Raw genomic sequence first — 27,247 nt, forward strand, 5'->3', positions numbered from 1 at the left:
ATGTCATAATCTTTCTTTTATTCTCTTACATTTCTTAAAAATACTGACAAACAGTCAGACAATGTAACAGATGTCTGACATTCGTAGAAAACTTCTGTGCTCAATCCCCCCTCTTTCTCTCCACTGGAAAAGAAAACAGCCAAGTGGACCCAGCACTTAGTAGGATCAAATGCCTTTTGATGATGAAAAGCTCTGTTTGATCTTTGCAGGGAGAAGGAAGTAAGGAAGAACAGGAAAGCAGTCTGCAGCTTGATGAAAAAAAAAAAAAAAAAAAAAAAAAAGAATAATCTGTTCTGTGATAAGGACAAAGAAACAGAAGCCAAAACCAAAGGAGCAGATTTAAGTGAAGCTGCTGCTCAGAGAGGCCTCCTGAAAGCCCATAGTAACAAAGCGCTGTTAATAGAAGTGGGGGCTGGCTGGGAGAAGCACAGACACTTGTAGAAAAGTCTTGATAACTTGTCTATGTCCCTCACAGTCTTCTGAATGGGCATTTTTACGTGTATATGGGATCGTGCAGGCACAGCTTGGCAGGAGGGAAAAAGGTGCTAAGGAAGCAATTTCAGTAGTTGCACAGGAGAGGGCAGAGGCTCTTTCTTCAAGACGTGGGCAAAACATCGGCTGGAGTAGATGGAGGCTGAAGAGAGGAGAAGCTGCTTGAATTACCAGTGATGGAAATGTTTCACTTGTCAGTCTGTGGAGCATGTCTGACATCACGTATTACTTCAGTCTGTGATACAACTTCTAAAATAACCACAAACAAAATGTATTCTTTCATTGTTGTTCTCTGGAGCTTCCTCTCCAAATTACCAGAAAGGGTTTTTTGGGCCCTATCTACAGAAGCTTGTTTGTGGCATGCAGATGAAATGCTTTTCCCTCCCAGAAAGGCTTGACATGTGTCCTGGTTTCAGCTGGTGTAGACTTAATTTTCTTCCTAGTCACTGCCATGGTGTTGTGTTTTGAATTTAGGATTGGAATAATGCTGATAACACACCAATGTTTCAGATGTTGCAGAGCAGTGCTTACACTAAGACAAGGATGTTTCAGCTTCTGATGCTGCCCTGCCCATGAGAAGGCTGGGGATGCACCAAGAGCTGGAAGGAGACAGAGCCAGGACAGCTGGCCCAGGCTGGACAAAGGGGTGTCCCACACCTCAGGGTGTTGTGCTGAACAATAAAAAGGGGGGCCTGGTGTGGGCTAGCCAGGGGGGCAGCAGTTGCTCAGGGACTGGCTGGGCATCAGTCAATGGCAGGTGAGCAATTGCATTGTGCATTACTTGTTTGTGTATTCTTTATTATTATTATTATTATTATTATTTACTTTTATTTTATTTTTTCTTTCTTATTAAACTGTCCTTATCTCAACCCACAAGTTCTTGCACTTTTCATTTTTTTCTGCCATCCTGCTGTGGAGGGGGAGTGAGTGAACAGCTGTGTAGTGTTAAGCTGCCAGCTGGGTTAAATCAAAAACGTGGCAGAAAGATTAAGCAGATGCCTACCTATCCCTGTTGGTGATACAGCATTGTTCTACAGAGCCAGGGGATATCCCAGATTCCCTTCTCTGTATAGCCTTCTCCCTTCAGAAGTGACTTTTTCACCCAGAATGGTTAGGTATTGTCAGGCTCCTCTGCACTTGTGGAGCCCTGAGATTGTAACACTTTTGTATATGAGCTGTTGTTGCTTCAGCAAAGATTTCATTTCTCTGGCTGCAAAGAGCAGATTCTTGAAAAGATGAGACAGCAGAGAGAGCTAAAGACCCAGGGCCAGATCTCAAAACAGATTAAAGCAAAATACTGGCATTTAACCTCCTCAAACTCCGCAGCGTCCAAAACCTTGTGGCTTGTGACCACCAGAACTTAAATTTCAAATCCTTCAAAACTACCACTGTTGAAAGTTGAAAGAGGGTCTCAACACTACAAAGTCTGACCTGGTCCCAGAAACATTGGGAGCCCAAACACATGCACTTAGGGCAATTTTAGCCACCAAGGACACCCCAGTAGCACACAGCTACTCAGGACCAACCTGAGCTCTCCTGGAAGAGTAGCTGAAAAGATAGCAGGACACCTAATGGTGCCAGATGCTGGCATTTAGACAGCTGAATCACCCTCTAGCTGTCTCTCCTATAGATCTACAGCAACATAAAATCATTTACATTTAAAAAATAGCTAGTTTGGGTGAGCCTGTAGGTCTTCTGGCCCAATCTCTTAATCCCCACAGTGGCCAATAGCTGTGGTTGGGGTACAAGCACTGGGCATGCCTGTGGAGCTCTCCCCCCATACCCACCCTCCAGCAACCAGCCATTTCCCAGCATCCTGAGCTGGAATCGCTCCTATAGAGCTATTCTCCACAGGCTTCTCTAGTCCATCTTCAAATCAATTAACACAATTAGTCTTCATGGGAACCTCACAGCAACAAACACCACAGGTGCTGAGTTGCCACCTCTTGCATGTCACATCTGGTGTTGAAAGCATCTGCTTGGATTTTACTGCATCCTCACTGAGGAATAAGGACTGGAAGGTGAGAGTGGACACTGTTGGCAAAGTCCAGCAAGAGTGTCTCTGTCAACAGGCTTGCCAACTTTGCCATGATGACTTTAAGCCAGGTTTGTTGGGATGGGTGGCCAAGGCCTGTGCACAAAGAGGGGCATGAGGCAGCCCTCACACTTCCCAGCTGAAAGCAGCACTGCTGGCAGCCACGTCAAATGCCTGCATAGCACAGAGGCACACAGACAAGAGCAAAAGGAATTAAAAGTCTAAGTGCACTCCTCCTTTACTAGTTTCTTTCTGTTTGCCTGGTTTAGGAATCAGATATATGGGTTTGTAATTCCAGTCTAGGTCATCAGACGTGACTTTCCAAGGATGCTATTTTTTTAGGCTTGGTGGAATCAAATCTGCTTAACATAAGCACCTTCATATGCCTGTAATTCTTAGGTTCCCAGGAGAGTGACTCTCAAAATAAGTGCCTGCATTCCCTGTCTAACCAACTGACACACACAGGTGCCTTTGATACCCCCCAGGCAAACACAGAGGAGCTTGGTGTCCAGTTCCCCCAAAGCTCCCCAGGGAGCAAGGCTCTCACAGGCATTCATGTCACTCAGCAGAGACATGCAGGGTCTGCCACCACTCCCCAGAATACTGACCTGAGCCCTCACAGGGCATGAACTTGGGATGATGATGGAGACAAATTCCTTTTCCCCTGTCTCCTGGCTCCCTACAGTTTGGTTTTTGGATTGCTTTTTCCAGCACTGTCCTCCAGCATCCAGTCTGGGCATGCTCTGCACGGGAGGAGGCAGGCCAGGGAGATAGGATACTCCTGCTGCAGCTTGTAAGCTTCTGCAGCTTTGTAAATGCCAACAAGAAGAAACTGTCAACTCCACTTTCTCTAGGGTTTGGCAGAAACAGTAGTGCTTTTTGGAAAGCAGCAAGACCTCAGTATCAGGTTTGGATGATACAGCCCTTGTAGCTCTGAGCCCATTTCCATTTTAGAAAAATCACAACCTTATGTCTCTTTCACTTTGTAGGGACCAAGGAGCAAACCCTCTGACAGCTGGGAAGGAGAAATGTGTCATGGACTCTCCCTTTTTTGTGTTTGCTTTTCATTGTAAATTAAGAAGAAAAAAGCACAATTTCAGGTAAATTGCAATGTTTAGTTCATGATGAAACACAAAGATTATTCTTTTTCCCCTCTAGCTTTTGATAAGAAAATTAAAACAATACACCTACCCTAGCTTTGAAATTCTGATTTTTTGTTTTTCTCAGTCCTTAACATAGACTGAAATATGCAGAATTAATTTCAGTAGCTACAATCACAATCCTAAAGGCTTCTTTTCTACCACACAGTAGTTTCAGAAATCAAATTAGAGCTGTTTTCCTCTACTGCTCTGTGTCTTTCTGTGATGATGGCATTAAATGCTTCAGCCAAACTGATCTTACTTTAAAAGTCCATTTTTAAAATGAATTCATATGAAGGAGAGCACGTAAAACTAGCTCCATCTGATTACTACCCCCTGTGTTGTACAAATCACTGAAATGCAGAAATCATCATGCTGAGGGGATTATGTCGCAAGCAGTATTTTCTCATGCCTTTGACACATACACAATACAAGGCCTCAGTCACTCCTTTGACTCCAGTCTGACAGCACAGTATTAGTGGTAGAAAAGGTCCTGGAGTATGTGGTTGTGCACCAAAAGATTAATTGGGCACAGAATTATGTGGGAGGGAAAGAAAAAAAAAAAAGAGCCATTACTTGCTTTGCTGTTCCACTCAAAAGTACTGACCTCAAATGCTTCCATAATCTGGATCTTCTCTTTCATTGGCAAACTCTCAGCTAAACAGGCATGGATTGCACAGAACATAAAAACTTCAAGCACTCAACACCATAGGATGCCTCATTCCCCGAGAGGCAGGCAAGAAATGCCAGGATATGCAGCTGTGTAGCCCTGCAGGCTGGTATTGCAGCTGCTAGCAGCAGACCATCAGCTTTGTGCTGAGCTTGCAAAGCTTCAGGATGAGGCTGCCAGTCTTGCATTGTCTGAACAGTTCCTTCATCTGCCTGTAGCTTTGTTTTACTTTTTCCTGTGACAGCAACTTCTCTAACTGACCAGATGCCTACATCTAATTTGTTTTTAAGAATGTTTATCTTTGTAGGGCACAAACACAGTTTTCTGTAGATAGCGATAACAAGTAGTAATTCTGTGTATAAAGAGATGTTTATGATTAGCAGGGTGCAGGCAGGGAAGAGAAATACCAGCCTGACACAATTGCAGAGGGCCTGAGAAGTGGGGATGCAAGCTGCAGCACAGAGCAGTACAGGCATGGAATGATAAAAGCTGGGGCACAGGCTTGGCACTGGAGACTCCATGGCTCTCTTCAGTATCCAGAGAAATGCAGACCTTGAGCTCAACAAGACTGGGTTTAGGGGTAACAAAGAGAACTATGAAATAATAGCCTCCAACATATAAATTCAGCTCTAACGTAAACCTGCAGACAAATGAGAAAGGAGAAAGGTGCAAATGCATGTTAGGAAGCACATACAAATAACTCTGAGTGAGGAAGAAACCAGCAACATCAACACAAATCTTCTCATTGAGGGACACCATAAGCTGTCATGTTACATATGTACAGTGTTAATATCACTGTAGGTCAAAGATAGTGACTTTATGGCCCAGAGGAACAATGGAACAGTGAGCATAATCCCAGGAAAATGGATAAAATCTAAGAAGTGTGCTACAATTTTAACTCTATTATTATTATTATTGACACTTTCCCCTATATTGAAGTATTTTAACTACATTTTTATTCTTTCTTTTTATATAGCAATTACATCTAAACTTAAAATAACAGACTCAAATATACTACCAACATATTCTTGGCTTTATTTATACGTAATGTGTTTTTCCTCTTTGACCATAAATGAGATTTTGAGTACAACAGAAGGAAAGATGTGCTTGGAGGCTTCCTCAAACCCAGCTCCCAGCATGGGGCCAAAAGACACCCTGTAACATCACTCGGACTCATTCCGAGTGTGTTACATGTGGTGCTGGCTGCAAGTTGCATTAAAAGGAAGTTTCATTGTTAGGTTTTGTGTCATTATTTTCACATCCCTGTGGTGGCACAGAGCTGAGATCTGTATCAGCATTGAGGCTGCTTTGCTGCATTACCTTTTTGTGTAGTTCCCTTGGAATGGGACGGTAGAGGGTGGTTCTTAGCTGGGAAGCTAGGCAAGTGATGTCTCTATCCATGGTCCTCCTTTCTTTACCAGACTGGCTGCAGGGTTGTTGTCTTTGTGTATGACATTCCCTTCACATTTGATCCATGTTTAGCTTATAACAAAGAATGATTTTAAATAGAGGTGAGAGCATGTACTGTTTATGCTCAGCAGATTCAGCACCAGTTATCCAGATCTTCCTGAAAAGATCCTCCTATTCAGCTGATAAGGAAATATTCCTCAGGTGTGATGTGCTCTCTCCTTCACACCAGAAAGCCTTGTTCTTCCTCTGTCCTCCCTCTAAAAAATCTATATTAAAGCATACAAGCTTTTCTTCCATAACCCAGGTGCTCATGTCCAATTGCAGGTTAGGTGGGAGTACCACTAGAGCAGGTGACCACCACTCCCAGGAGATCATTCATGACCCTACCTTGCACAGTGCAGTAGATACTTACGTGTCTTGCGTTGGAAGAAACCGAGAGGCATTGAATGGTGGCACAGTCCTGAGGGCACGTGCTGGAGAACACACCTGACAGGGGAATGCAGAGAGGTAGGTACACTCAATGCTGCAGAAATGGTAGCAGGATCCCCAGTGTTTTTCTAGCTCCACAGGCCAAGTAATAATATGATAGCGATCCTCCTTTGACTAGTGAAGAAGGTCTTGAGACAAGTCTTAATTTCACTCCCCAGCAAAGCTCCATCTGATTACAGAAATGTGGCATCTGACATGTGCAGTCAGGACTGATGCAATAGGGATGAAGAGCCCAGTAACTCTGCTTCTTAAATTTGCTCACCTGGGCCCCAACCGTTTTGACTAGCTGACAGTCTCACTCCTTGTGTCTCTGTGCATCTCCATTAGGGGCACTGATGTTGATCCAGACACTGCTCCTATACAAATCACCAGCAGGAACCAGAAAGCAGTCCTTTACACAGCATGGAGTCCGGGACACTGGCATTTAAGTATCTTTAAAACAGATTTTCTGCCTGAAGATGTTCTCTTTAAAAACAAAGCAACCAAATTGTCTCACATCGATTTACGTTGGTGAAAAATGTATTTCGGCTATATGGACAAGCAGCCAGACTACAAACACTGCTGTGTTTCTGATATACTGTTCCTGCATTTCAGGCCAGATAATGCTAACAAGAATTTTTTAACATTATCTACCCAGAAATTGCATAATCTAGCATGTTCATTATCTACAGGAAGAAATCACTATCTTCTGATGGACAAAACCTCACAAGTTTTTGTACAAACAGTCATACAATCCGGATGTTACCCAAGATGGCTTTTTTGATGATGCCAACCAAAAAAAGAAAATAAAATATATTAAAAAATAATAATAAAACGTTCCCCCCCCCCCCAGTTACAACAAAAATTGAATGCTTCTCAGAATCAGACTACAGAAATAATGCAAATTCTACACTAATTAGCATACTACTGTAAATATTGTGTACACTCTAGCAAAAGTGCATTTGGTTCACCACTGGCTGCCTCTGCCAAGAACAGGGGACGCAGTGCTACACTGCAGTCCATGCTGTGTTACTCCCTGCAGCTTCCTTGAGCTCATAAGGCTCTGCTGAGCAGCATCGGCGCTGTGTGGAGTCCAGCTGATCCTGGTGTCACTCCCTGCCTGATTTGACAAAGGTAGGAGCAGAGTCCTGAGGCTACTTCTGCTGCTTTCAGCAATGTTTTAACATGAGTGTCAAGTAAACACTCCTATCTGCACTATCACCTCAGTGCTTGGTTGCCTATAAAGAACCAAACAGATAAAAGAAAAAAGATGGGGCCTTAGACCCTTGGAAAATTTGGAGCTCCCAGCTTTTGTTGGAGGATTTGTGATTACATGGCAGTAATTGATGTCTGTTTCTTAGTTAGGGACAAAAAGGATAAATTGGACACAATGGCTTACCCCTGCCAGGGGATCTTTCTGAGAGGTTTGGTTCCTGACATCCAGCTGTTCTGTCATTGTCAGAGCTTGGATCCGAATCAGAATGAACAGTGAATTCTTTGCCTCAGTGCTGTGAAAAATCAAGTGTTACTCATTCCTCAGTCAGATTCATTTCTGAATAAAAGGTTAATTTTAGGCTCTGAAGAGTCTAAAAGAAAAAGAAATGAGGATGAGTTACAGGCAAGATGTTAAAACTGTCCTCCCTTAGAAAAAAAAATTGTAAATATCATGTGGATGAAAATAGATTAGACATTCCCTACCAAGGTAAAAAGTACTCTGGTTGCCAAGACTACACTAATGAATATTAAAAAAAGATTTGCCAGCCAGAGACAAGTTCACAGAGGACAGGTACACATTCCCAGTGATTTCTGCGTCCAGATCCTGAAGCAGCTTGAATTATCTGCAAAGCCCACCAGTTTTCCTCATGGTCCCAAATAGTGTCTTCTTCAATACTAGGCTTTAAATAACTCAGTACAGCTGCAAAAGCCAGCCAGTGGAAGTTCTCTCTCTCTTCCCCATGCACATACCATTCTTTACCACGTTATTCCTAGGCAAAGCTAATGGTGCAAAATAAAAGAAGATTTAGATAAACAGCTGCTTAGAATTAAGTCCTGCAGCCCCTCATTTCAAGCTTAGGGATTTCCCCTGTGGACCTTGTTCTTGGAATAATATAAAGAACATTTCCAGGCAAGACACTGAGGAGAGCCAGTGTAGTTCCCTATTCATTACCAATGCTCCATAGTAGAACTAAGACCCAAAATCAATAACATGGAAACAAAAAGAAGCACAAAATGCAATTCATCTCTTATTTAGATGGTGTGACACTTTCTCTCCTCGAGGTTTTGGCTTTTTGGTTGGAAGATCCCTGGTCATCAGTGTCAGAAATCTTCCGTGGCTGGTGTGAGTAAGGCATCAGTCACCCACCTTAATGATCAACTGAGAAGTCAGTGCACTGGGGAAACTCATGGAGGATATGAGGCTTCCTTTGCAAAGTTTACAACACTTAAATTCATCAACTTTTAAGCCCTTGCCCGGAGACTTTCCCAGTATGGAAATTTCCTGGAAAGAGACTGTGTTGAGTCAGAGGTTCCGGACATCTGGCTTTTCTCCAGCTGTCGAAAGTTGGATCCAAACTGAAACAAACACAAAACCCTTTCTGCCCAATGCTAAGAGTTCAATCCAGTCCCTCACTATTGCAAGGTAAAGGAGAGGAGAAATCCTCTTGATGAATTCTGCTCCATCATCACCAAAGCCTGAGTCAGCCTAAGACCTGAGAGACTGCTCTGGGGACAGCCTCTCCAGTTGCTGAGGAAGATGAAAGGATTGTTACACTGAGCTCAGGGATCTGATGAATTTAGAGCTATGATGAACAAGCTTCTCATTAAGTGCTTTGGCTGCTGTAGATAGATAAATACTCAAATTTTACCTACCAGCATAATCTGTTCTCTAGAACTTATAAAGACTTCCAATGATTTCATGGGAGGCAGGACTTTGTCTTACTTGAATGATGAGGCTATTTCAGGTACTGCAATGCTTATCTTGTCTCTGGTCTCTTAAAAAGCAACACATGATTTCCTGTCAACATTGAGCAAAGCTGTAAGCAGTCCAGAAGAGTTTGCTGCGGTGCAGGATGAAGTAGCAGCTTTTAAGTGGGCCAGTCAAACACAGAGCTGACAGGAAGGCTACTGAAACAGGGTACATTCTCCTTCTACTTAAGGATACACTGAAAGTAAGCCAATCTTGCAAGTATGAATTTCAGTGATAATAAGCAACAATTATTTTTTAATCCAGGAGAATTAGTGATTTTTTTAAATGTTAAATTAGTTTATGATATCCTTTCTATAGCATTCATTGAGAAGTCATCCACATTTGTTAACTTCCAAAACATTAAAATTTATAGAACTCATAATTGATATATTTCATAAAGAAGTAGCAATTAAAATGCTTAAGAACAGCACCCAGCTAAACAGTCTCGCTTTTCTTCCCACTCAAACAGATGTTTTGCCTTTCCCAGTTTTACGGACTGACTGGCACACCAACATCATACTCAAAGACCTCAACTTCTTGACAACTTCTTGAAAGAGAAGTTGGGCATTACACAGCTCATGCTCTTAATCCTTCCTGCCCTTCTATAGAAATATGAAGCCTTGGCTCCATAGCAGAGTTTCCTACTGCTAGCAGGTCACAAGCTGGAATGTCCTATGTCCCAGTATTTCACTGTCACTTAGCTGTGGGCTTCTGGAGCCACATAAAGTTTTATTCCTTTCTGATCACTAGCAGCAGAAAGTCACAAACAGAACAAATCTGAAAAGATCAACAAAGAAGGAAAAGTCAAATCCAACAAAAATCTGACTTTCTATACAGACATCTATAAAAAGACTTCAACTATTCTCTAGGTCCAACTAGGGCGACTGTCCTTCCTAATAGTATGGCAAAAGTCAAAGTGGCAGCTACTAGAGATTTGGGGGATTCTCAGTTTCAGAGTAATAGAGATATGAAGAAATATCCCAAGAGAGTAAGTATCCAAGGAAATAACAACTGCTTGAATACATGGTTAGTTTTAGAACTCAAGAATCATTTCACTGACTGCCACAGCTTATCATTTTCTGAAAGTGCTGAAAGACTGCAGCAAAAATGAAAAGCCTGTTTTTGTTGGTTTTGGATTTAATTGTAGCATTGGGCCAGTTACTCTCAGCCTTGTTGCTAAACACACTCTTCTGGAAGCATAATGTTTTTGCCCATCTACCCCGAAGCACCTGGAAGTGTCACTTGTCCTTACATCTGATGAGCTCAAATTGCCACATGTTGAAATTTATAGCTTGGATCCCTCAGTATGATCACAGGATCACAGAATGGTTGAGGTTGGAAGGGACCTCTGGAGGTCACCTAGTTCAATGCTCTTGCTCAAGCACAGACAGCTGGACCAGGTTGTGCAGGATTGACTAGTTAAGGAATACCACATCTAGACTATACAGCTAATCTAAAGATTTGTTTAATATTACTCCTTTGTTCAAATACATTAATGCCTTCAATCTCAGTAACAGTTTCCAAAGAAATACCCATGTCAGACATGGGCTGATACTACTAGTGATGAAGGTCCCGTTCATTTTAATGAGAGGTGAATCAAGCTCATCGGGATCAGCAGTAAATGTTGTTCCTAAGAAACTGTGCAGGGGTGAACTCCTAACATCAGACCACGAGCTATGCTTAGGGTAGATGCCTGAGGTAAGAGAATCAAAATCTGCAGTGCACTTGCATAGTACTGAGCCCATTATGGGCCTTCACAGCTGCTCTGCACTCACAGAACTAAGTATCCTAAAACATCTAGAGCCAGCTGTCAGCATGTTGCTATCAGACATCATACTGAGCATTTTAGGTGAGGCTGTGAGCAGCAAAAGGTGTAAGCTTAGCCCAGGGCTAGGCAGAGCTCACACTTTCCTCTTTGCCATCCTTTGACTCTCCCACGCCTCGCTGCGCCTCTCAACCCGCTTCCTCTCTGTCGTGTCTCTCTCTGCCCATGGTTCGCCTTGCCTCGTTCCTTTCCACATGCTGTGTGACACACGCAAGCTACCCGCTCCGAGGGGGGTCATGCTGCGGCACGCTGGCTGCCTCATCTGCTAGCCTCCTGCAATAGACTTACTAGTTATCGGTGAAACCTGGGCTTGAAAGCTGTTGCTTGCTGAAACTTGGAGGAGCAATACTCTGCTTTTCTATCTTCTTCTTGATTCCTATAGATTTAAAAAACAACACAACCCTCCAAATTAAAAAAACTTAATGTTTTTACAGGAGTACCAGTGATTATGGAAGGAATGTCTCTGAGTGACAAGAGAAAGAATATGCAGGTATCCACAGAAGATGTCTAGGCATTACCTCAGCTTGGCTTTAATGCAGCCTGACTGAGCTACTTAAGTACACACCTTTACCCAGTATAGCTGTTTCTCTGGAAGGAACCCAGGAGCTTTTCTTACTGGTTGTGCATAACCTACATTCATAAAACTGCTCCAGTATCTGACCTCTGGGTTTGAGCTGAATTTTTCTCTGCAGGTCAGGTCACATTCTCTGAGAAGGGAAAAAAAATCGCATCTTCTGTCTGAGTCTGGCCCTGACCACGTCAATAAAGCTCTCTCAAAAAAAAACCCTGATGGCAACAGTGTCTATTGAACCAAAGCATGAGAAGATGATGCAAAAGATAAGATGTTTATGAAGAGGAAGGGATAAGACCTTGATCACAGTATGTGGAGCAGACTGGGACGAGCAAGTACTAGGCTGCGGTAGGCACACCACAGCACTGTGCAGACAGGGGAAGTGAGAAGGGCAGAGTGAGGTTAATTCACAACCCAGACAATTCACAGCCAAATACTGAATCAAAAGACTTAACATTTTGCTAAGAATGTGAGATAGTGGTGTTAGCAACCACTGAGAACTAGAAAACAGAATCAATATAGCTCTCTAAGCAAGTAAAAATCTGACAATGAATAACAGAAAGTTAATATTCCATGCAGAGTGAACTCCCCCCTTTGAACTGTAGGGTTAAGCTTACAATAGCTACCTTATCACAGTAAGTTTGGAGGAAGCATCTGGCTGATGAACTATGCTGAGAGTAACTCAATTCAATATCCAAATTGTCTGTGGAAAAAAGAAAAAAGCATACACAAAACATCATTCCGCCACTCCTGTCTTGTCTCCTGTCAATAAAGGAATGACATCTTCTGGAATGTGATAAATGAGATGGCTCCATTTGGTCCACTCAGCTTTGTTACTAACCTTTCATAACATCTATGTGTCATTTATAACATTATCTTGAGCCCACAAATACAAAAAACGCTAAACAAAAAGATCTAGAAAAGATATTTGGTAGCACAGTAACGAGGAGGGAGAATGGATAACATTCTAGAAGTGGTGGGACAGGAGGAGTCCCTCCAAACAGTTCTGAGTCATTCCTATTGCAGCAATGGCAGACACTGCTCTTGAGAGGACAAAACGTGTCCTACAACTTACTTAAAACAGCAGTTGCAGATCAAATATAAGAGACGAATCAAATACAGCAGTCACACCAATCTCAGTTGTTGCAAATATTCTGATGTGCTAATACAATGAATTATTACTTGCTCCAGGGTATGACTTACGGAGCTTGGATGTGCGCAAGTCGATGGGGCCGGATGGGATCCACCCAAGGGTACTGCGAGAACTGGCGGAGGAGCTGGCCGAGCCGCTTTCCATCATTTATCGGCAGTCCTGGCTATCGGGGGAGGTCCCGGTTGACTGGCGGCTAGCCAATGTGACGCCCATCTATAAGAAGGGCCGGAGGGCAGACCCAGGGAACTATAGGCCTGTCAGTTTGACCTCAGTGCCGGGGAAGCTCATGGAGCAGATTATCTTGAGGGTCATCACGCGGCACTTGCAGGGCAAGCAGGCGATCAGGCCCAGTCAGCATGGGTTTATGAAAGGCAGGTCCTGCTTGACGAACCTGATCTCCTTCTATGACCAAGTGACGCGCTTGGTGGATGAGGGAAAGGCTGTGGACGTGGTCTACCTTGACCTAAGTAAGGCTTTTGACACCGTTCCCCACAACATTCTCCTCAAGAAACTGGCTGCTCGGGGCTTGGACTGGCGTACGCTTCGCTGGGTTAGAAACTGGCTGGATGGCCGGGCCCAGAGAGTTGTGGTGAATGGAGTCAAATCTGGTTGGAGGCCGGTCACTAGTGGAGTCCCCCAGGGCTCGGTACTGGGGCCGGTCCTCTTTAATATCTTTATCGATGATCTGGATGAGGGCGTCCAGTGCACCCTCAGTAAGTTTGCAGATGACACCAAGCTAAGTGCGTGTGTCGATCTGCTCGAGGGCAGGAAGGCTCTGCAGGAGGATCTGGATAGGCTGGAGCGATGGGCTGAGGTCAACTGCATGAAGTTCAACAAGGCCAAGTGCCGGGTCCTGCACCTGGGCTGCAACAACCCCAAGCAGAGCTACAGGCTGGGAGATGAGTGGCTGGAAAGCTGCCTGGCCGAGAAGGACCTGGGAGTATTGGTGGATAGTCGGCTGAATATGAGCCAGCAGTGTGCTCAGGTGGCCAAGAAGGCCAACGGCATCCTGGCCTGTATAAGAAGCAGTGTGGCCAGCAGGTCGAGGGAAGTGATTGTGCCCCTGTACTCGGCTCTGGTGAGGCCGCACCTCGAGTACTGTGTTCAGTTTTGGGCCCCTCGCTACAGGAAGGACATGGACGTGCTCGAGCGAGTCCAGAGAAGGGCGACCAAGCTGGTGAGGGGTCTGGAGAACAAGTCTTACGAGGAGCGGCTGAGGGAGCTGGGCTTGTTCAGCCTGGAGAAGAGGAGGCTCAGGGGCGACCTCATCGCTCTCTACAGTTACCTGAAAGGAGGCTGTAGAGAGGTGGGGGTTGGTCTATTCTCCCACGTGCCTAGTGACAGGACGAGGGGGAATGGGCTAAAGTTGCGACAGGGGAGTTTTAGGTTGGATGTTAGGAAGTACTTCTTTACCGAAAGGGTTATTAAGCATTGGAACGGGCTGCCCAGGGAGGTGGTGGAGTCACCATCCCTGGAGGTCTTTAAAAGACGTTTAGATGTAGAGCTTAGGGATATGGTTTAGTGGAGTACTTAGTGTTAGGTCGGAGGTTGGACTCGATGATCTTGAGGTCTCTTCCAACCTAGAGAAATCTGTGAATCTGTGACTTTTCAATTTATTACATCCAGAAGATAATCCTGTACCTCTCAAGGGAAATAATGCTTCAGCAGAATGAAAAAGGAAGCCTAAAAACATGTACTGCCACTGCATCTGTACAGAGACAATAAAATATATACATTATTAAAGAAAACCTCTCTCCTCCTCTTTCTTTTTTCTTTTTTTTTTTTTTGGCAAGACAAAACCAATAAATATACAAGTACTAAAAGAAGAGAGTTAACTCTTTCTTCACTTTCACTTGCTTCTCTTCTCAGTATCAGCTGGGTACATCTAGAAGGAATTCTGTTCCAGCCTGATGGAGGAAAAGGAAGGAAGGATGTAGGAGCCATACCCTCTGCCCCACCTTTTGCCCCCCAAAAGTACAAGGGGTCCAGTCAGCCCCAGAAACATACAGGCTCCTTACAGGGTCCCTTCAGGCGCTGTGGGAAGCTTACAGCCTCCCTGTGTTCACAGAAGCTTGGGCAACCTGTCAGGAATGGGACTGGACCTAAAGCGCTGTGTCTCAGCCCTGGGCTCTGACAATGGTATGTCCAGCTATGCAGGCTTCTTTCCTTTTAAATCTTCCCTTCTTTTCCCTTTTAAATCTGCTTTAAAGAAGACACAAAAAAGGTGACAAAACCATGGTTGGATTGTCTTCTAAAGTAAACTTAATTTCTAGCTGGAAGGAAGGAATAGGTTGAATTTCTCTGAGATCACTTATCAGAAAACATTACAGAGAAGTCTGAATATCTAAAATACACCAGGGAAAAATATATTGCAGAAATGATTTATTTCATGCCAACTTAACTCTTTGACATACAATTCAAAAATATATCCAGTACATCAATAATTTAATACACAGAAAAATTTATAACTCAGTGAATTCCAAAACAAGGTTTTATCCACACATACTTGCATCATAAGGCAAAAGCTAGTCTATCCATAAGCAGCACTCCTACAGCCTATCCTCGAAATACACTGGAGAATAAATGTCTTCTACTACTATAGCTATACTTAAAAATAATTTCCCTTGTCTTCCAGATACTTCCATAGAAACATAAGATATTTCTACAGAAAATAATTTCTACAGTGACAGCTATCAAACTATCATAATTCATAGAAATGTCAAATATAACAATATTATCCTGAAGAAATAACTGAATTTGCATATTATTATTGCCTGCCAATTACAACTAACACACACACACACACAAAATTAAACATGCTGAGGAATACATTCCAGTGCACTTTAATAGAAACAAAGAACAAACCTGATGGTGATTACCATATGACTGAAACAGAAGATACCAAATTTAATGCAACAATCAATGACAGCAATCAATATACTAGAAAGGGATCTAGTTCGAGGTGCTATTCTGCTAGGAATGCTGGGTTTCTATTAACATAAGTGGTGTAGGAGTGTCTCAGCTTCAGTCTAGACTACTTAATTAGAGGCACAGATTAGTATTTATCTAACACAATTAGTATTAATAGAACTGCCATGAAGCAGCACATATTCCTGCAGAGCCCGTTAGGGAAAAGGAATGTAAAATTTCAAAAGGTTTACAAGATTCACCAATAAGTTGTTCTGTAAAAATCAATCATTTTCTGAATTTTAAAAAAAAGTTAAAAGCTAGGAGAGAATATGTGCAATAATTAATGTTTCTGTTTAAGATTCAAACATTGCTCTGTTATGAATAGGCCAGATTTCTTTAAGCCTCATAAAAAGTCTTCCTTCATGAAGTGATCTCTGTTTGGTACCATAAATGCCCTTCAGATTGCAAGTAATTAACAACAATAATGAAAACTGTAAAAAAGTAACGTATTTCTCATAAAACACTTACAGTATTCTAAGATAAATTTAATAAAATTATAATTACAGAAAATCAGAGTAACCATTGTTAATAGTTCATAACTAAAACTCATCATGCTTGTGATTTAAAATAACAATAATATTGAAAAGTTAGCAGCTTTCTACTACTCCCATTAATACTGTTAAAGACAATTTATTTTACAGGTGCCTGATTGCAAAACAAAGACATATTATATATACTGTGATTTTTCCAGTAGTGTAAGTTACAGTAGTATAGTTTGCTATCGTACCTAAGCGATAAAATATATCATAGTTTGCCCTATGTCCTTTACATAGTTTGCTAAATGTCTCCTTTATGTTCCCTCATAGAAAGACTTCCTCACTTCACATCGCTACGAGCTGCACCTTACTTCAAGCGCAGAGGACTCACTTCTTAATGTAGTTATCAGAATGTGTATATTTCTAAATGTTTGAAAACAGAAACACTGATCTAGCAGGAACAGGAAGTTTGACTAGAGCTTTTTGCTCTCCATACTTTTAAAGAAATCCAGCACTGACAGAGTGTTAAAGTAGTTACTGTCTTCATTTCCACTTTTCAAAGTTCATGTCAATTTATGTAGATTCTTTTCACTGGTTTACGTATCGGACTCGAAAATATTCAAACATTTGTACTTAGCTTGGGTGTTTTTGTTTTTTGGTATGTTTGTTGTTCTGCTGGTTTTTTTTTGGGTGGTGGTGGTGGTGTCCATGGCTTGAGGAAAGTGTGCTAATGATGATAAAATCAAAGTATACCCTGGCTGCTCAGTAATTAAAAAAGCGAGACTGCAAAGAAAGATATAATTGAAATAAATATGACTGTATACTGACAAAATCAATAAGCTAACATTCGGTTTCCAAAAAGCACACTTTGCAAGGCAGTTTGATTTTAAATCATCTAATCCAGAGTATCATATATGCTGCAAGAAAATCATTAGCATATATTACAATCACTGCTTAAACAAACCAAAGTTGATTTTAACTTATTTTTATATAAATATTTTAGGCTACTATTAGGAGTAGAATTCAAAGAACTCTTGCTGAGTTTGGTTGGGGGTGTGGGTGGGGGGAGGAGGGGTGTTTAAATCCTCAGGCACTTATCTCCCAAGCAAAAGTTTTGCATTGTTTGTATTAGCAGTAACCAAATTAGTCTAAAACTAGCTCAGATATGCAGCACGTGTCATGCAGGCATACAGTGTATTTCTACAACACTCTTTTATAATTGTATCCTGCATTTTTTGTTGAAAGTTTTCCAGATTTAGTCATCTGCTCTACAAATTACTTTTTGAAACATTTTAATCAGCCTACGAATTGCACTTACTTAGAGCAAGAGTAACTGCTGGTAGGTAATGAACACATAGATAAAATACTGCCTTCACTTGTCAACTCCTTATTTAAGCTCCCAATATCCAGGGGCTACGTGATGTGACAATGGGGATCTCCAAGAACAAACCAGGGAAGAACTCTTGAGATACTTTAGGAGCTCTGGGCTTTCAAAAAGCAGCCATTGGTTACTCCATTACTCCACTTCAACATCCAAAAAAAGGTCAGTGGATTCCCATCTCAATGAGCTCAGAATTTCTGTATTAGCAATTGAAACCCCACTGCCATTAATTTATAAAGTCAGCTCCTCAAATCACTATAACCCCATGAAAACTGCTCAGAGGACTTAAACCAGGGACTAGTTAGCTTTTGTATATTAAATCCTTACCGTGTTTCAATAGGAAATTCTGCTAGCAACTGTTCCACTGATTTCTGAGAGGGGAAAAATCAAGCCCTGAGAAGGCTTAAACCATTGCTCTGAAGTAAACTGCAGCTAGATAAGAATAATTCACACGTATTCAGATAAGCAAACATCCCTTCTGTGAGACTTTGCCACTAGCACTGAATTAGATCCCTTTGTAGTAACATTTCAGGAGTTAAATTAAGATCTTGCACCTTTATTTCATTCACATATTTTCACAAAAACTGTTGGGCAGTTAAATGAAATACAAGTTATAAAAATAGAAATATAAAGTCTTGGAACATTCATGTTGATGGATGTCCAAAACATACATCCCCTTTCAGATAAGGCTGGATACAAGATAGTGTTTCTAAACGTAGCTACTATAAATTAAATAGGTGCTATTATAAAGTTCCTAACGAACTGCCTGCATTAAAAAAGTGTCTCTTTCTCAACTTACAGTTCCTGATACAGCCATAAGATTTTGATCAAGCTTTTACAATACACAAAATGCACAAACTAAAAAAGTGCCCTCTTACAGGTAAAGTAGAAATTGCATGAGCTTGGACACATGCAGGCATAGCTGTCATTCAGTGTATTCACCTAAGAAGGAAACTGACAGTTATTTTATGCCTGCCCATTTATTTACATAATTATTTCTACACAAGTAGAGTATTTCTCCTCCTTCATAATAACAATACAGTGTTTTAAAACAGGCAGATTGATATATTACAAATACCACTACTGTTAGAACATATAATGTACTAAATCACAGGAGGTAGTTAGATTTCCATTAACAGTTACTTCAGAAAACAAAGACTACTTTTAAGAATTAGTAGAACATCTCATTCATGAAAATTTACTTTTCATAATAACTCAGTCCCAGATGCTTTAAGGGTTGCCTGTCTTTTTAAGCATGGTGAGAATTTATGATAGAAGCATGTTCTCTTTCAGTATTCAACATCATTTTGCAATAAGCACTTCAGAAAACTCCAAGTGGTAAAGATATAAGACAAATTCCAATAAAGGAACATTTTAAGTTAATCAAATTTCACAAGATGTCATGAGTATGACCATATCTTTTACCTTATATTTCAAACTTCATTCAACTAGCTACGATTCAAAAATCTATCTACACCAATGAAATTAATGAGAAGCATTTTTACACTGTTAGTAATTGGCATTTTTGAACGGCATTTAAATGAGTAAGCATTTATTCTTTTTGCAACAACTTACTGCAAAATACAGGCACCTTAAAAACAGATACGTAATGCAACCAGGGCATTTGGGGCACAAAAAGTGTTTACCATTATCTAGTCATGCTATGTATTTCCCTTCTTCTGCAGAAATACTTTAAAATTGTAAGTCGTGCCTGAATCGTATGCATATTATAAAGTTTCAGAATTTAACTCAATTTTCCTATTAGATTTCTTTTACACTTAAAAAAACCATCAGTATGCCAAGATTTTCAACAGTTAGAACTGTAAAAATCTTACACAGACATATCTTTATGAATGTATTCTTGCTATTGCACATATGTTCATACAATGGTGAAACCCTCATCCATATTCAAATATTTACACATGCTAAAATCATTTATCTTCATACAGCATTGGAAAAGGAAAAAAACAGTTACCTTTCTTGATCAATACACATTGCTCCAAAATTTATGCCAGCGAGATTTATGAACAAAGCCTGCCATTACATTTTCTGCCTATCCAGGGTCTGATTCAAAGACCACTGAAACCAAAAGAAGCCTTAATTTAAATCAGCAGATTTTGGACTAGGCATAAAAGTTCAAATAGGAAAAAAAGTTAGAAAACGTTTATTATAATAACTGCACTTTGGATGCTTCAAGATACTCTCATAGCATCTGCTCAAATACAAAAAAAAATCCTTCCAAAAACGTTTTTTTTAAAACTTAAATGTTACTGTTCAAGTTGAGCCCTAGATATATTATGCAGCTTATTCTCTATTAACTTAATAATTAGTTTTCTCCTTTTGGTCATTACACAAAAGCCCACATGGACATACAATAACATCTACAATAGAAGAAGCATATTCTTGTCATAAGTGGTAAAGTTCTAATACATGTGCATTTTCAAAATATAGTTGCTCCTTCATTATTATTTTAAAAACAAAAATGGTCTTCTCTATTTCTGTGATATATCGTAAATACAGTATTTTCCAAGCGATGATTAGGAAATACATGTCCACTGAATTTTCCTTAGCTTTGAGTTTAGACATCATCAAATATTACGCTTCGAGACATTGACAGGTATCTTCCACCAGGCTGGTACCTGCAGAACGAATTTTAAGTATGAAAAAGTATCACAGGAGAAAGAAGAATAAAGACCCGAGAATACATACAACCCTCACTGCACACTTTGTTTGTTTAGTCTCAATGATTGTTACAAGATCTGAAGTTCTACTGAATTACTCTTTCCATGAGAATTTTTTATGCGGTCATTAAATTAAATCTCATCTGATCAAAAAACATATATGTGATATGAATAAAGGGAGTCTTAAAGAACTTTGCTTCCTGTTACAAAGGAAAGAAGTTGAATGCTTTTGTTAAATAGTACAAACTTTTTAAAAACCAGCATCAAAAGTTTCTTGTTTGGGTGATTAACAGAACATATTGTATTCCTAGGAAGCATATAAAGATTAATTAAAACAAATGGCTGCATACTTAGCAGGAAGAAAAGGAATCTTCACAAATTACTGGTCATATATATTTCAAAAGGATTTAGAAGGCACAAGTAAAATCTGATACAAGCACAATGTACTTCCCGTCTGCAGTACTTAGCAAAACCTAGAAACCTAGACACAAAACCAGAACTTAGCCTCCCTAGAGCTGTTACAATGTCCTAGAACATTCATAACTATTGCAGGAGCTATCATTAAAAAAAAAAAAAAAATCAATGTTATACAAACTATCTTTAAGTGATTTGAGATTTTAAATGGAATTACTCTTGATTTATTGACTCTATGAAATGAAGGTTACTAGAAGAAGGCTCAATTAAACTCTCTGGCTCCAGGTTTCCTTTTTAAAGCAAAAGATCAGAATGCTCTGCAAGGATCACGTAGCTGCCAGAAGACTTCAGATATGTACTTGAAAAGTATTTGCCTCAAAATAATTATAAGAATGCCTATGTACATTTTTGTAGGTTATTACCCCTTCCATGCACTGTTTAGAAAGTCAATGCTTAGAACTGCAAGGCTAGTTCCTCTTTAAACTCTTGTACTTGAACAAAACAAACAACCCCAAGCTTCTGAAATGTTGTGACACTAGATTATATAAATTAGTTGCTGTTATAATCTAACATTGCTGAATCAATCCATAGAAACCGGTAGGGTAATTTAACAGCATTCTTTACGTGCTTTTGAACTAGCATTTATTTGCTGACGTTACAGATGTAACTCAACAGAAATCACTTCTGAATTTTTATTGGATTTGATACAGTAATTTAAGCTGAAAAATAACATCAAGTATAACTTCTTATAAGGAAGTTTAAAATGATTTATCGTTAAAAGGTTCTAAATCATAACAGCCTCAGTAAAAAAAGCATCCATTAAATGTGTTACTTCTTTCCTCAATATAAAGCAGAGCCTAGCAGCCAGTAAGATACTCTGTTTCACAACTAAGAACATTTAGAGTTGCAAACACATTCAGAGAATCACAGAATTCTTTATTATACACAGAGCTACACCATACAGTCCAAGAGTTTTTGTTCAGTAGGTTCAGATTTTCACTTACTTCACTAGTCTCAAGATCTGATCCCCAGCTGCATTCCTGCAACTACTGGCCCTATAATACTCTGTTTTCGTTTCCTGCAGTTCTTTATGATGTTTTTATACAGGGAAATCAAGTAAGCTTTCTGAAGTACTATAAGACTGAGGTCCAATATGAGGTACATATTGGACGTATGTAGGTCATTCTTCCAGTCTTTTACTTCTGTATTTATAAGCAATATTTTTCACATTACACCAACATACAAATTTATGTTCAACTCAAACATTTCTAAAAAAAATAAAAATGAAAAAGCCTTCATCTTTGGACTGGTTTTAAAACATTTTTCATAACTTTGTGGAGAAGGCAGAAAAAGAAAAGAGCTAGTGAGAGTCAAATATTGTTTACAAAGCTATTATTACAAAATCATCCAATATAGCTTTTACAGATCAGGAGATATGAGCTAATATCTTTTAATTTTTAATTCTAAATAAAACAGAGATTCCTCACCTTCCAGAGTCTGATTCAAGAGGGTCATCACTAATTGAGTCTGCATTAAAATCCAAAGGTTCTGCATCCTGGAGAAGTTCTATTCTGTCTCTCTCAGTCCTACCATTTGATCGGGTGTACTTTGACAGTGCTGAATAGGTAAAAGAAAGGAAAGACACTTGTCTGGTCTATGTACACCTTAGAGTGTGTTGAAACATCAAACTTAAAAAAAAAACACAATAAAAAACAGTGTAATAATTTGCTAGTATCTCAGATAAAGCGTAGGAGTAATTACCTAGAGTAAATTCAGTATTAAACCAAATCTGGCTATATTCTCAAATTTATAGGTTATTTGGATTTTATTTTTAATTTCCAGAGCTATGTGACTACAACTCTTCATTTTCTCCTCAACTAGGATGAGATCTAGTTTGCAAAAAATGAAAAGAAAATGAAAAAAGTTATAAACAAATATTACTTAGAAGTAAATAAATAAAGCATCCATTCTTCTTCCTACTTTCCACTTTTAACTGAACTAGCTGAGAGAGAGATATGTATAAAATTTACCTGGAGTTTTTTCTGTTCTTTTTCTGTGGATTTATCCATTTCAAAACAAACAAATTAGTGAAATCAAACAAATTAGTGAAATAACCAGTTGTTTTGCAATTCACTGCCACCTTCACTAGGCCAGTGCATACAGTTTGTTTTGGTATTAGAATGCTGCACAATCATATGGTTAATATTAAAATGTAATTTAAAATAATTTCAGTTTGTCTACCACTGAAAACTTGGGTTTCCAACTGTTGTTGGAAAAAGAATGGGGGGAAAAAAAATCTACCAGCTGTCTCTAAAGTATGTTCAAAGCTTCCCTACCTCCCACTTTTCCTTACCTTTTTAAAAAAAATAAATTGTTTGAAAGCTCTTGCCTTGAATCTTTTCCCTTTTATTTAGTAAACTTTTATCAGCTTTGCTTAACTCAACCTGTCATACTTAGTTGTTCAGTTACATTTCTCACCTGTTGTTAGCTTACAAGATCACATAAAATATATTTAAAAACATCACTACAAATAATGACATAAGGACAAGTCAACTTTTTGGAAGCTTAAAGCAGTCAATGAAAGTTTGTTTTCAAAGATTTTTCTCTCAACATTATTATTCTTCAACAAGAAATAATACTGCACATATAAGAATCTAAACCATCAATAGTTTAACATGTGTTATTAAATGAACATGCTTGCACTCATGTATGTTGTTGCCTTTACATTTGTTGGTCATTCATCTGGTTATTCCAGTCTGAACGAATTCATTTGTAACTAGAAAAGGTAAATGTAAAGATTTAAATCTTCCAACTTCAAGACATGTCCTAAATAAAGTATTTTTGTTACAAACTGCAATGCTGACTGCAATCAATGTATGTCTCATAAAAAAAACATGTAACTGAGACCAGCCAGAATCTGCAACCTCAACTGGTCAAAAGACAGGAAGAAACACAGAACTCTTTTCAGGTGTCTTTAACAGACAAGACAGCACAATGCCACGGAAGGAAATGTATCAGCACATCATCTAAAACAAAAGGAAACTATTTAGTCTTTCTTACACAGCCAGTAATTGTGCAGACAAGATATTAAAAACCTAAAAACAAACAAAAATGCATACACTCAGAACAACAACAGAAAAAAAACACACAAAACTTACGTCTATTGGTATTGGTCTCTGAGAAACTGGATTCTTTTTGTTCTGTGTGGACAACCCTGTTTCTGGTAGAATCCTCTCTATTTCCATACCGCTCTTTCCATTCCTAGAAAAAGACAAAATAGAAAAACATTAGCTGTGAGGAAAGAGTAACGCAACTACAGCATACCTAGCATCAAGAGATATTCCACAATTTAAAGCTAATTGGTCAATTACAACATACTATGAAAGTAATACTTCAAAAAAGTTAATGTTTGATATCTTTATACAGCAAAAACTCTTGTTTTAAACTCAAGGTAAGTCCCTTCACAAAACCAGTTTCAATAAATGTTCTTTAGAAGAGAATGTCTCAGAGGAAACAAGCTACATATTAAATCTACAAAGTTCTTCAAATGCTCTAAGTTACGGTGATAAGACAAACATTCCTGTTTTCTTATTTCTCCTTCCATCTAGTGGTAGATTTGTAAAATACACAGACAAAAAAAATTGAAAGGTTATTTTTACTAAGCTTATTCTTTTTCTTCCATTCCATCATCTAACATTTTAGCATTTAATCTTTTTAATATGGAGTAGTATGAAGTACTAGAAAAAAAAAATATCACCTGCTCTTTTTAGGAGATAACTTCATGTATCAATAGAAGTTTTTCCAATTGCTCCACTAACTTCGATGTATTTCAGATTCATATACGGATCCCTGGTATACTCAAAAGTTACTGTACTGATTTACACCATCAAATCTTATAGTTCAAAGCTGTAGATCAAACATTTAATCGTAATCCAGTAAAAAATAATACTCTCAAAAGCCCCAGAAGTTTCAAGAATGGATGTGCTACAGTATTTAATGCAAATTTAAAAAACAGGTAATATCTGAAATTGAGCTTGTAGTTGAAACTAAAATGGTTGCCTTATGTCAGATCATTTCAGTGTATACTAAATACGTCATGCATTTACTACTACATCACTTTGTATAAAGGGCAAGTCCTAAATTATGGGATGTAGGGTGCTGAGGGGATCATCAGAAGAAAGGTCTTTGCAATACTGGCTGTTATTAAAAATTGAAGGCAAGTTTCCCTGAGCCTGAAGAACCCAGAGGTTTTAGTCCCAGAATTATCTTGCCTTTCTGTAAATAATATTTTCCCCTTTAGTCATTTCATTTTTCACATGTATGCTCTGGATTTCTCTCTGATTGTGACTGTATGAAATTCCAAATGCTATAAATCAATTACTAAAGCTACAGTTAACTGAAGCTGCTTAACTGAAGCTGCCTGAATTATATTCTGGTAACAACAGACATGAGGAAGGCTGAGGTACTCAACAGCTTCTTCGCCTCAGCCTTCACTGCTAGTCAGACTTCCCATGTCTCTCTCAAGCCCCTAAACATCTAGGCAAGGGCTGGGAGAGCAAAGTCCCTCCTACTGCAAGCAAAAAGCAGCCTCAAGACCACTTGATGAAACTGAACAGGTACAAGTCTGTGGGGCCTGATGGCATGGATCCGGGGGTCCTGAGGAAAATGGCTGATGGAGTTGCCAAGCCTCTCTCCATCATACTTGAAAATTCGTGACAGTCAGGTGAAGTCCCTGGTGAATGGAAAAAGGGAAACATCACTCCCATTTTTAAAAAGGGTAGAAAGGAGGACCCGGGGAACTACAGGCTGGTAAGCCTCATCTCTGTGCCTGGGAAGATCCTCCTGGAAGCAATGTCAAGGCACATGCAGGACAAGGAGGTGATCCAAGACAGCTATCATGGCTTCACAAAGGGCAAATTATGCCTGATCAATCTGGTGGCTTTCTGTGATGGAGTAACTGCATCAGTCAACAAGGAAGACCGACCAACGTCAACTACCTGGACTTCTGTAAGGCCTTTGACATGGTCCCATACAACATCCTGATCTCTAAATTGGAGAGAGATGGATTTGAAGGGTGGACCATTCGGTGGATACGGAATTGGCTTGATGGCCACACCCAGAGAGTGGTGGTCAATGGCTCTATGTTCAGGTGAAGACCAGTGACAAGTAGTGTCCCTCAGGGGTCTGTCTTGGGACTGGGGCTGTTTAATGTCTTTATCAATGACACAGACAGTGGAATCAAGTGCACACTCAGCAAGTTTGCAGGTGACACCAAGCTGAGTGGTGCAGTTGATACGTCAGAAGGAAGGGATGCCATCCAGAGGGAGCTGGACAAGCTTGAGAAGTGGGCCCATGTGAACCTAACAGGGTTCAACAAGTCCAAGTGCAAGGTGCTGCACCTGGGTCGGGGCAATCCCAGACATGAGCACAGGCTGGCAGAAGAACCCATTGAGAGCAGCCCTGCAGAGAAGGACTTGGGGGTTGGACAAGAAGCTTGACATGAGCCGGCAGTGTGTGCTTGCAGCCCAGAAGGCCAACAGGGCTGCACGAAAACAGGCACGGCCAGCAAGTTGAGGGAGGTGTTTGCCCCCTTCTACTCTGCCTTTGTGAGGCCCCACTTGCACCCAGGTCAGGGGCCCCCAGCAAAGAAAGATGTGGATCTGTTAGAGCAGGTCCAGAGGAAGACTACAAAAATGACCAGATGGCTGGAGTACCTCTTCTAGGAAGGAAGCCTGGGAGCTGGAGATGTTCAGCCTGAAGAAGAGAATGCTCAGGAAGACCTTATTCTAGCCTTTCAGTACTTAACAGGGGCTAATAAAAAAGATGGAGAAAAACTATTTACTCAGGCAGATAATGGTAGTACAAGAGGGAATGGTTTTAAACCAAAAGAAGGGAGATTTAGATTAGATGTTAGGAGGAAATTCTTTCCTCAGAGGGTGGTGAGGCACTGAACAGGTTGCCCAGAGACGCTGTGCATGCCCCATCCCTGGAGGTGTTCAAGGCCAGGTTGAATAGGGCCCTGGGCAACCATATCTTCTAGTGGGTGGCATCCCTCCCTGTAGCACAGGGATTGAACTAGATAATCTTTAAAGATCCCTTCCAACCCAAGCCATTATATGGTTTTACAATCTTTCAACTCAATAAGCACTGGAAAAGATTTGAATGAAATATTTTGTTTGTTACTCAGTGGCAACAGCACTTATTCTGTCTTAATATAATTCCCTTCTCTGAAAAAAAAATTAACCTGTGCCAATTATAACTAATGAGCAAACAAAACAGGTAAGTTTAGGAGAGCGCACAGTACCCATTTTAAGTGAATATTCCAACACTGCAACTCTACAGTTATTTCAAGCAGAGCAGTATCAACAGAAGGGACTGAGAGCAAGCCATTCAAGATTATTTTGAAACTACAGACTGGGACCCTGCTTAAAAGGACATACATTTGTTACACCAATAGGCATAGGTCTTTCTAATAGCACACTGAGTAACAAGAGTGTCCAAGTAGCATGACCACAATCAACCTCTCATCTTTTAAAATGATCATGTAAATTATCTTTTTCCCCCAGCCATGACTATTCTGCAAGATTAAACTGATTC

General features: G+C 40.1%; 1 protein-coding gene across 7 annotated transcripts in view; it reads right to left on the reverse strand.

The window, feature by feature from the left end:
• Positions 1–15,095: 15,095 nt before the first annotated feature.
• LMBRD2 (LMBR1 domain containing 2) overlaps positions 15,096–27,247 on the reverse strand; it is a 35,648-nt gene continuing 23,496 nt past the window's right edge. For 6 of the 7 annotated variants that reach the window (XM_048051252.2, XM_048051254.2, XM_048051253.2 and 3 more), the window contains 3 exons: positions 23,809–23,911; positions 22,138–22,267; positions 15,096–20,194 (listed from right to left, as the gene is read on the reverse strand). In XM_048051252.2, the coding sequence (XP_047907209.1) occupies positions 20,134–20,194; positions 22,138–22,267; positions 23,809–23,911 (294 nt within the window). In that variant the 3' untranslated portion in view covers positions 15,096–20,133. Of the gene's footprint in view, positions 20,195–22,131; positions 22,268–23,808; positions 23,912–27,247 lie in introns of those variants that run through there. The other variant, XR_007159162.2, reaches the window with a different exon arrangement.

This window comes from Anser cygnoides, chromosome Z (assembly GCF_040182565.1).
Source record: "Anser cygnoides isolate HZ-2024a breed goose chromosome Z, Taihu_goose_T2T_genome, whole genome shotgun sequence".
NCBI lineage: Eukaryota > Metazoa > Chordata > Aves > Anseriformes > Anatidae > Anser > Anser cygnoides.